The following is an 11,511-nucleotide window of genomic DNA, read 5'->3' as shown; positions in this document are numbered from 1 at the left end:
CAGTATTGTAGTGCTTAATGCATTTATGAAGCCATATTGAGAACATATGTATAAAATATTTTAATGTTTTCTTTAATTATTCTAATATGACATGAATACTTGATTAAATACTATTCTGTGTTTTCTAAAATTTTAATGGCATATGCACATATTTACTAGCACTCCTACCTTAAGTCATTAAAACTCTAGGGTGATTATAAGTGCAAAGAATTTTGAACATTAACTGTCATATAGCACCATCTAACCTGTATTATTATATGACTTGTATTAGTAAAGGAGGACTGATACTAGTATGAATTCTAAGCATTTCTCTGTACTATTTTTGCCAGTGAGTCTACAACTCTCTTATTTCTTAGGCTGTATATAACTGGATTTAACAAAGGGATTATGCCAATGTAAAACAGAGTCCATCATATCCTCATCATCTGCTTGTGCAGATCCAGGGTGCATATACATGAAGAGAAAAGCCCCATAGTATAAACAGACAGATATCAGATGGGCTGCCAAATGGAGAAGGTCCTCCTTATGCATTGTAGAGACTTCTTTTTCAAAATTCTAAAGAGAACAAGTGTAAAAGAGGCAAGAACAATGAGAATAGTGAATACCTGTATAAACCCAGAGAAAATAAATATCAACAGATATTTAATGGAAGGACCAGTGCAGGAAATCTTAAACAATAGTATAATATCACAGTAAAATTGATGTACTATGATGGAATTGCAGAAAGTTCGTTAGGAGGGGCAGCCGTGAGGAGATACCCCTCGTCCAAGGTAAGGAGCAGCAGCTGCGCTTTGCTGGAGCAGCCATGAAGAGATACCCCACGTCCAAGGTAAGAGAAACCCAAGTAAGATGGTAGGTGTTGCCAGAGGGCATCAGAGGGCAGACACACTGAAACCATAATCACAGAAAACTAGTCAATCTGATCACATGGACAGAAGCCTTGTCTAACTAAATGAAACTAAGCCATACCGTATGGGGCCACCCAAGACGGGTGGGTCATGTTGGAGAAGTCTGACAGAATGTGGTCCACTGGAGAAGGAAATGGCAAACCACTTCAGTATTCTTGCCTTGAGAACCCCATGAACAGTATGAAAAGGCAAAATGATAGGATACTGAAAGAGGAACTTCCCAGGTCGGTAGGTGCCCAATATGCTACTGGAAATCAGTGGAGAAGTAACTCCAGAAAGAATGAAGGGATGGAGCCAAAGCAAAAACAACACCCTGTTGGGGATGGGACTGGTGATAGAAGCAAGGTCCAATGCTGTAAAGAGCAATATTGCATAGAAACTTGGAATGCTAGGTCCATGAATTAAGGCAAACTGGAAGTGGTCAAACAGGAGATGGCAAGACTGAACATCAACATTCTAGGAATCAGCGAACTAAAATGGACTGGAATGGATGAATTTAACTCAGATGACCATTATATCCACTACTGTGGGCAGGAATCCCTTAGAAGAAATGGAGTAGCCATCATGGTCAACAAAAGAGTCCAAAATTCAGTACTTGGGTGCAATCTCAAAAATGACAGAATGATCTCTGTTCATTTCCAAGGCAAACCATTCAATATCACAGTAATCTAAGTCTATGCCCCAACCAGTAATGCTGAAGAAGCTGAACGGTTCTATGAAGACCTACAAGACCTTTTAGAACTAACACCCAAAAAAGATGTCCTTTTCATTATAGGAAACTGGAATGCAAAAGTAGGAAGTCAAGAAACTTCCTATTGTTCCTGGGGTAACAGTCAAATTTGGCCTTGGAATACCAAATGAAGCAGAGCAAATGCTAATAGAGTTTTGCCAAGAGAACACACTGGTCATAGCAAACACCCTCTTCCAACAACAGAAGGGAAGACTCTACAGATGGACATCACTAGATGGTCAACACCGAAATCAGATTGATTACATTCTTTGCAGCCAAAGATGGAGAAGCTCTATAAAGTCAGCAAAAACAAGACTGGGATCTGACTGTGGCTCAGATTATGAACTTCTTATTGTCAAATTCAGACTTATATTGAAGAAAGTGGGGAAAACCATTAGACCATTCAGGTATGACCTAAATCAAATCCCTTATGACTATACAGTGGAAGTGAGCAATAAATTTAAGGGACTAGATCTGATAGACAGAGTGCCTGATTATGGATGGAGGCTCTTGACATTGTACAGGACAGGGATCAAGACCATCCCATGGGAAAGAAATGCAAAAAAGCAAAATGGCTGTCTGAGGAGGCCTTACAAATAGCTGTGAAAAGAAGAGAAGAGAAAGGCAAGGGAGAAAAGGAAAGATATAAGCATCTCAATGCAGAGTTCCAAAGAATAGCAAGGAGAGACAAGAAAGCCTTCCTCAGTGATCAATGCAAAGAAATAGAGGAAAACAACAGAATAGGAAAGACTAGAGATCTCTTCAAGAAAATGAGAGATACCAAGGGAACATTTCATGCAAAGATGGGCTCGATAAAGGACAGAAGTGGTATGGACTTAACAGAAGCAGAAGATAATAAGAAGAGGTGGCAAGAATACACAGAAGAACTGTACAAAAAAGATCTTCATGACCAAGATAATCACGATGGTGTGATCACTCACCTAGAGCCAGACACCCTGGAATGTGAAGTCAAGCGGGCCTTAGAAAGCATCACTACGAGCAAAGTCAGTGGAGGTGACAGAACTCCAATTGAGCTATTTCAAATCCTGAAAGATGATGCTATGAAAGTGCTGCACTTAATATGCCAGCAAATTTAGAAAACTCATCAGTGGCCACAGAACTGGAAAAGGTTAGTTTTCATTCCAATCCCAAAGAAAGGCAATGCCAAAAAATGCTCAAACTACCACACAAGTGCACTCATCTCACACGCTAGTAAAGTAATGCTCAAAATTCTCCAAGCCAGGCTTCAGCAATACGTGAACCGTGAACTTCCTGATGTTCAAGCTGGTTTTAAAAAAGACAGAGGAACCAGAGATCAAATTGCCAACATCCGCTGGATCATTGAAAAAGCAAGAGAGTTCCAGAAAAAACATCTATTTCTGCTTTATTGACTATGCCAAAGCCTTTGACTGTGTGGATGACAATAAACTGTGGAAAATTCTGAAAGAGATGGTAATACCAGACCACCTGACCTGCCTCTTGAGAAACCTGTATGCAGGCCAGGAAGCAACAGTTAGAACTGGACATGGAACAACAGACTAGGAAAAGGAGTACGTCGAGGCTGTCTACTGTCACCCTGCTTATTTTGCTTATATGCAGAGTACATCATGAGAAATGCTGGGCTGGAAGAAGCACAAGCTGGAATCAAGATTGCTGGGAGAAATATCAATAACCTCAGATATGCAGATGATACCACCCTTATGGCAGAAAGTGAAGAGGAACTAAAAAGCCTCTTGATGAGAGTGAAAGAGGAGAGTGAAAAAGTTGGCTTAAAAGCTCAACATTCAAAAAACTAAGATCATGGCATCTAGTCCCATCACTTCATGGGGAATAGATGCGGAAACAGTGGAAACAGTGTCAGACTTTATTTTTGGGGGGCTCCAAAAATCACTGAAGATGGTGACTGCAGCCATGAAATTAAAAGATGCTTACTCCTTGGATGGAAAGTTATGACCAACCTGATAGCATGTTGAAAAGCAGAGACATTACTTTGCCAACAAAGGTCTGTCTAGTCAAGGCTATGGTTTTTCCAGTGGTCATGTATGGATGTGAGAGTTGGACTGTGAAGAAAGCTGAGCACCAAAGAATTGATGCTTTTGAACTGTGGTGCTGGAGAAGACTCTTGAGAGTCCCTTGGACTGCATGGAGATCCAACCAGTCCATTCTGAAGGAGATCAGCCCTGGGATTTCTTTGGAAGGAATGATGCTAAAGCTGAAACTCCAATACTCTGGCCACATCATGTGAAGTGTTGACTCATTGGAAAAGACCCTGATGCTGGGAGGGATTGGGGGAAGGAGGAGAAGGGGACAACAGAGGATGACATGGCTGGATGGCATCACCGACTTGATGGACATGAGTTTTAGTAAACTCCGGGAGTTGGTAATGGACAGGGAAGCTTGGCATGCTCCAGTTCATGGGATTGAAAGAGTTGGACATGACTGAGCCACTGAACTGAACTGAATTTGAATTTAAAAAGCATTATGAATTACAGAATGGAAAAGGCCACCTAAAAATGCCAAAACAAACAGCCAGATGCATAGCCTACTGGTCATGACCATTGGATAAATTAATGGGTTGCAAATAGCATTTAGTGATCATATGCCATTGTTGCCAGCAGAAAATGTTCTGTGATTACACTGACTGCAAAAGGAAAAATAACGTATCTTGCTTTCAGTGAGAGAGATCATTTTGTTCTTGGCACGGAAGTTGACCATCATCTTGGGAGTCATTGTGGAGGATATCCAGGCATCCACAAAGGCCAATTTTCCAAGGAATAAGTACGTGGGAATGTGAAGGTGAGGGTCATTGCAGATGAGAGCAATCAGTCCAAGGTTTCCCACAATGGTGATGAGGTATATCACCAAGAACAAGGGGATTTGCCACTGTGGTTGATACTTAAGTCCTGTGAGAACAAGCTCTGTCAGCAATGTTGCTCTTCCATGTCCTCACTGTATATTTTCTGAAATCAATGGGATAAATATTTATTACCATTTAATATGGATCTTTTGGGGGGGAATGGAAATAAATTCTTATTTAAATTCAAAAAATGTGAAGCAATGAACAGATTTAGAAAAATGAAAGACATTCTAAACACGTGTGAAATTTGGGGAAGCAGGGTGGAGTGTGATAGGGAATTGTATATAGGACATGGATATAGGGTCTAGGGAAAAGAAGTTTGAAAGACTTAGATAATGAAATAAATTGAATGGCTTGCAAAGTATCTTGAACATTACTCATCATCTAGTACGTATACACTGAAAATAAGAGATACAAGTGGCACTGTAAGATATTTTAAGAAATTTGTATGAGGTAGTATAGAAAATAATCTACAGGGAGTGGAAATTACAGTCAGGAATGCTAGTCAGGAAACTGTTACATTGTCCAGTGGTTTCCAAACCAGATTACACATTAGAATTGGCTAAGGAACTTTTTGTGTAAAACATGGGTTATGAGGTTTAATGTGCATATTGATTTAGTGGGTTAATAATAAAGTCTAATAATCTGTATTTTTAAATTGTCCCTCAAGTAATTAAAGAAACTCAAGTTATTAAAACTCTTGGCTTAAAACTCAGGATTCAAAAAACTCAGATCATTGTCCCATCACTTCATGGCAAATAGATGGGGGAAAAAATGGAAACAGTGGCAGATTTTTTTTTCTAGGGCTCCAAAATCACAGTGAACCATGACTACAGCCACGAAATTTAAAGGCACTTGCTCCTTGGAAGAAAAGTTATGACAAAACTAGACAACATATTAAAAAAGCAGAGTCATCACTTTGCTGACAAAGGTCTGTATAGTCAAAGCTATGGTTTTTCCAGTAGTCATGTACAAATGTGAGAGTTGGACCATAAAGAAAACTGAGCACTGAAGAATTGATGCTCTCGAGTTGTGGTGCTGGAGAAGATTTTTCAGAGTCCCTTGGACTGCAAGGAGATCAAGCCAGTCAATCCTAAAGGAAATCAAGTCTGAATATTCATTGGCAGGACTGATGCTGAAGCTGAAGCTCCAATACTTTGGCCACCTGATGCGAAGAGCTGACTCATTGGAAAAGACTCTGATGCTGGGAATGATTGAGGACCTGAGGAGAAGGGGACAACAGAGGATGAGATGGTTGGATGGCATCATCAGCTCAATGGACATGAGTTTGAGCAAATGGCAGGAGATAGTAAAGGACAGGGAAACCTGGTGTGCTGCAGTCCATGGAGCTGCAGAGTCAGACATGACTGAACGACTGAACAACAACAATTTTGCACTCCAAGGCCAAACTTGCCTGCTATTCTGGGTATCTCTAGACTCTCTACTTTTGCCTTTCAATCCCTTATGCTGAAAAGGACATCTTTTTTTGCTGTTAGTTCTAGAAAGTCTTGTAGGTATTCAAAGAACCATTTGACTTCAGCTTCTTCAGCACTAGTTGCTGGGACATAGACTTGGATGACTGTGATGTTGAATGCTTTGCCTTGGCAATGAACTGAGATCATCCTGACATTTTTGAGATTTCACCCAAGTTCTGCATTTCATACGCTTTTGTTGACCATGAGAGCTACTCCATTTCTTCTAAGGGATTCTTGCCCACAGTACTAGATATAATGGTCAACTAAATATATATTTTGGTTCTGTTATTCTGGAAAACCCTATACTAATATAAAAATGCGCTGTTCCTTTAATGAATTTTTGCTTTATTTTGAAAACTAAAAGGAAATATGATAACAGAAGCCAAGCTGCATGCAGTAACCATCTCAAACCAAGGAATCTTCTTGTGCTTTGTTACAAGATTCAAAAAGAGTGGTGCACTCTTATTGCATTCTATATATTTGTACTGTGATTTTTTTTTAGTTTCATAAATATTTCACAAACACTTGTTTAGAAATTCATATGTGCAAGCTATTCTGCCATTCACTGCAAAAAATACAGAGTGTTAAGACTTCTAAGTTGCTATCTAAAAGAGTTTTTAGGCCCCAAATAAGTAATATCCATGCCCAAGGGTGGTCTAAGAAGAGTAAATAAACTAACAGTGTTTCAAATGAGTGGACATTGCCATCCTCTTTAGGGCAATCTGAAAGTGGATCTCATACACTCTAAGGTACAAGACAGACCTTGAAGAAAGACACCATGGAAATTATGAAGGAGCAGTTGGGGGCTGGGGAGGTGGATTCTCTGTGGGGAAACCAGTAAGAGCAAAAGGACATAACTGAGGAGGGAAGTGTATTCAGAGTCTTTCAGTAACTTATTGTTGATATAAAAGAGAGTCCACAGGAGAATTGTGAAGGAAAGAACTTGGAGTTCAACCATAGTATAATTGAAAGGACCTCAACTTATACCACAGTGAACAAATGCAGGGTAAGGAAGATAGAGATAGAAAGATATATATAGATATATAGATATAGATAGATATATAGATATATGCATATATAGACATCATATAGTCTGAACATGCACATGTATAAATAAATATATGCTAAAGTATGTATGTTGTGTGTATACATACACACACACCACACAAAAAACCTGGTAATGGCAATCCATTATAGAGCTTTGAAGAGTAATATGATTTAATCTGACTTCTTTTTACAAAGAAATATCTGGAAGATATGTTTGGAAAATAAGAGAAAATGAGCAGAATGAAGTGGATAAGTAACTGGGATTTTGTAAATCACAGAGGTAGGTGGTTATGAAAGTGAGGGTCACAGTGGTATCAGTAAGAATGTACCTAGGATGAGTGATGGAGGCAGAGAAGGGGTGGACCTGAAGGTGAATCACTCATTATTCTTAGAGTATGGAGTGTGATGAAAACGAACATTTAAGGACTTTGGGGCGAAAACATGCAAACTCTTGTTCATTTTCATTTCTTTCTCAGCCACCCCACAGGCATCACGATATCATATCTTAACATTATCTGAACTTTGATGAGATGCATTTAGATCTCCTCATTCTCCACTACACATCCTGATAATCTGATAATCTTTACATGTTTCTAGTTTCTTACTAGGTTCACTTTTTAAAAATTCAAAGAATATTGATCCATTTTTTTCTATCCTACCCCTTCATTCTTCTTCTATTAGGCAATACAGCATAAATCTTCAATCTAATCTCCTAGCTTTCTTAGTTAATGAAGCTTTTCAAGTTGATCAATAGAATACAGACACAAAAAGGACTGTAGAAGTCATAGACAATGAAAGGAAACATGCCTCTTTGCCTTTTCTAAGCATCACTCTAAGCTAAGAGCATCTCTTGCAGTGTAGCTCTGTTTTCACTGTCTTACTCCCATGCCATTTTTTTCCTCCTTGTTTTCCTTTTCTTTCTGTGATATGACAGGTGATTACCACAAGAAATGAAAGTTCAGTTCAGTTCAGTTCAGTCACTCAGTCGTGTCCGACTCCTTGTGACCCCATGAACCACAGCACACCAGGCCTCCCTGTCCATCACCAACTCCCAGACTCCACCCAAACCCATGTCCAGTGAGTCGGTGATGCCATCCAACCATCTCGTCCTCTGTCGTCCCCTTCTCCTCCTGCCCTCAATCTTTACCAGCATCAAGGTCTTTCCAATGAGTCAGCTCTTCACATCAGGTGGCCAAAGTATTGGAGTTTCAGCTTCAACATCAGTCCCTCCAATGAACACCCAGGACTGATCTCCTTTAGGATGGACTGGTTGGATCTCCTTGCAGTCCAAGGGACTCTCAAGAGTCTTCTCCAACACCACAGTTCAAAAGCATCAGTTCTTCAGTGCTCAGCTTTCTTTATAGTCCAACTCTCACACCCATACATGACCACTGGAAAAACCATAGCCTTGGCTAGACTGACCTTTGTTGGCAAAGTAATGTCTCTGCTTTTTAATATGCTGTCTAGATTGGTCATAACTTTCCTTCCAAGGAGTAAGCGTCTTTTCATTTCGTGGCTGCAATCACCATCTTCAGTGATTTTTGGAGCCCATAAAAATAAAGTCTGACACTGTTTCCACTGTTTCCTCATCTATTTGCCATGAAGTGATGGGCCCGGATGCCATGATCTTAGTTTTCTGAATGTTGAGCTTTAAACCAAATTTTTCACTCTCCTCTTTCACTTTCATCAAGAGGCTTTTTAGTTCCTCTTCACTTTCTGCCATAAGGGTGGTGTCATCTGCATATCTGAGGTGATTGATATTTCTCCCAGCAATCTTGATTCCAGCTTGTGTTTCCTCCAGTCCAGTGTTTCTTGTGATGAAAGTTACCATAGCCTGAATAAAGTGGAATATGGGACCTTTGATGGCAGACAAAATTCCTGGGATGTGCCTCTGTTCAATCAAATACCAACCTGCCTCCACTGTGGAGTTAAAAGTAATAAGACTCTCTGTCTCTAGGTCTATGGTTTATAAGTATCAAAGATATCATAAACAATTCCCCCTTAGAGGATCTTTACTATTTTAGTACTTTATGCATTTTTAGTCATGTTCTAGAACATAAAAGCATATAAAATGATTGTTTGCCTTTGTTTTTTGCTTTGTTTTGGTATTCTATAAACAGTTAATTAAAATTTTTGTAATAAGAAGTAAAAATTATTTAGGGAATTTATTAGGTACTAACATAAGTCCTAAAATTATAGGAAATTATAAGTACAAAAAATTTTGACTACTAATCATTACATAGCAAGATCAAAACTATACAATTTACTTAATGCTTTAGTAAAAACAGATATTACTATGAGATCTAAGAATATCTCTTTAACACTTTTGTTAGTGAATCTATGACTTTCTTATTTCTCAGGCTGTAGATAATTGGATTTAAGAAAGGAATTATGACAGTGTAAAATAGAGAGTCTATCATATCTTGATCATCTGCTTGTTCAGATCCAGGGTGCACATACATGAAGAGAAGAGGCCCATAGTATAAAGAGACAGACAGAAGGTGGGCTCCACAGGTGGAGAAGGCCTTCCTTATTCCTTGTATAGACTTCTTTTTTAATATTGTAAAGAGAATAAGTGAGTAAGAGATAAGAACAATGAGAATGGTAAACACCTGAATTGAACCAGAGAAAATGGATACCATCAGAACATTAATAGAAGGATCAGTACAAGAAATTTTAATCAGTGGCATAATGTCACAATAAAAGTGATGTATTATATTAGAGTTACAAAACGTTACTCTGAATAACAAACCTGTGTGAATTGTGGAATGTATAAGGCCACCTAAAAATGATAAGACTACTAGTTGCATGCATAGTCTATCGGTCATAATCACTGGATAAAGTAATGGTTTGCAAATAGCTACATAGCGATCATATGCCATTGTTGACAGAAGAAAACATTCTGTGGTTACACTGATGACAAAGGAAAAGAATTGTGCCCTGCATTCAGAGAGAGAGGTCATCTTACTCTTGCCCAGGAAGTTGACCAGCATTTTGGGGGTCACTGTAGATGATACCCAGGCATCCACAAATGCTAAACTCCCAAGGAATAAGTACATGGGGATGTGAAGGTGAGGGTCATTGTAGATGAGAGCAATCAGACCAAGGTTCCCCATGATGGTGATGAGATATATCATCAAGAACAGAAGGAACAGGGGGATTTGCCACTCTGGTTGATGTATGAGACCTGTGAGAATGAACTCTGTCAGCTCTGTTGCATTTTTTGTTTCCATATCCTTGATAGATAGCCTCTGAAACAAGTGCAGTAAATGGAAAAAAAGTTATCAAGAATTTTAAAACCAATATTTGTTGAATGTAATTGAAATAAACCCATATACTATCTAAATGCTTTTTATTAATCTTACTACATCATACATAAAAATTACTTGTATAAATTATGTTAAGACAGTGCAATTACAACATTTAAAAATTTGCACCAAAATGAACAGATTTAGAAGAGAAGACGACTTTCTGGGCAAAGTTAGGGGATGCTATAGAAGGAGGTCAAAAAATTCTATGTGTAGGACATGGATGCAGCATCTAAGTACAGATGTTAGAAGGACCCAGTTTGTAAAATGAATTGAATGCCATATGAATGATCTTGAGCTATATTCTTCAAGAAATAAGCAAGAAATGGAAACATATAAAACAGGAAGTGACAACATCTGTTATTTTTGAAATTAAATATTTGACTGCAGAAAATAGACTGCAGGGAGAGAAACTTGTGTCATGAATACTAATCAGGAAGTTGTGGCTATTGTCCAGTGACTCTCAAACTAGATTACACATCTGAATTGTCTGAGAAAATTTTGTTCAAATTATAGATTCTGAAGTATTACTGTAGACTTGGATCTTGAATGAAGTCTAATAATATATATTGTATAAATATTCCCCAGGTGATTTAAATGTATGGGAAGTTCTTATTTCATGTGTGATATGACATTAGGAGTGACAAAGAAGACAAAGTGAGAGACCGAAATAAATCAGAATGAAGACTCCTTTGTGTTGCTGAATGCAGGTTTGTGTCCCTGATGTAGTGTGAGGTCAAACAAACCAAAATATCTTAGTTTGGAGTAGAGAAGGGTATAATGCAAGGACTAACAAGGAGAATGGGTGGCTTCAGCTCAAAAAATCCTAACTCACCAACAGTTTTCAAAAATTGATGTTTGAAAGCTCAGATGAAATGGCCAGTTTTTGCAATGAGCATCCTCTGAACACCCAGGTATATAATTTTACAAATATAATTCTACAAAACCTTAATAAAAATAAAAAACAATGACTTGGGAGTCATAGAAGTGGCTAAAATATAGTATGATCTATTCATTGGAAAATGTGTATAAGGTAAAGGGAAATAAAGCATGAAAATAAATTTGAGGAAATTTAAAGAGATTTAAAAGTGGATGTGTGTGTGTGTGTGTGTATAAGTATATACATAATTTAAGATACATAGCACCTGATCCTATTTTCTATCTAGTAAGTCTAGAAACCAAACTT

At 38.3% G+C, this 11,511-nt stretch overlaps 1 protein-coding gene and 1 pseudogene across 1 annotated transcript; both read right to left on the bottom strand.

The window, feature by feature from the left end:
• Nucleotides 4,051-4,572, bottom strand: OR5H50P (olfactory receptor family 5 subfamily H member 50, pseudogene; annotated as a pseudogene).
• On the bottom strand, nt 9,321-10,250 carry OR5H30 (olfactory receptor family 5 subfamily H member 30). Its single transcript, NM_001390375.1, has one exon. It carries the CDS (start codon nt 10,248-10,250, stop codon nt 9,321-9,323), a length of 930 nt encoding a protein of 309 aa, NP_001377304.1.
• Between the last annotated feature and the right edge of the window lie 1,261 nt (nt 10,251-11,511).

This window comes from Bos taurus, chromosome 1, assembly GCF_002263795.3.
Source record: "Bos taurus isolate L1 Dominette 01449 registration number 42190680 breed Hereford chromosome 1, ARS-UCD2.0, whole genome shotgun sequence".
In the NCBI taxonomy this organism is placed as follows: Eukaryota; Metazoa; Chordata; class Mammalia; order Artiodactyla; family Bovidae; genus Bos; species Bos taurus.
The sequence above is the reverse complement of the archived record's forward strand: the minus strand, read 5'-3'. Positions and strand labels throughout refer to the sequence as shown.

Coding starts and splice junctions, on each gene's coding strand:
- OR5H30 (NM_001390375.1), bottom strand. CDS start 10,250: ATGGAAACAAAAAATGCAACAGAGCTGACAGAGTTCATTCTCACAGGT.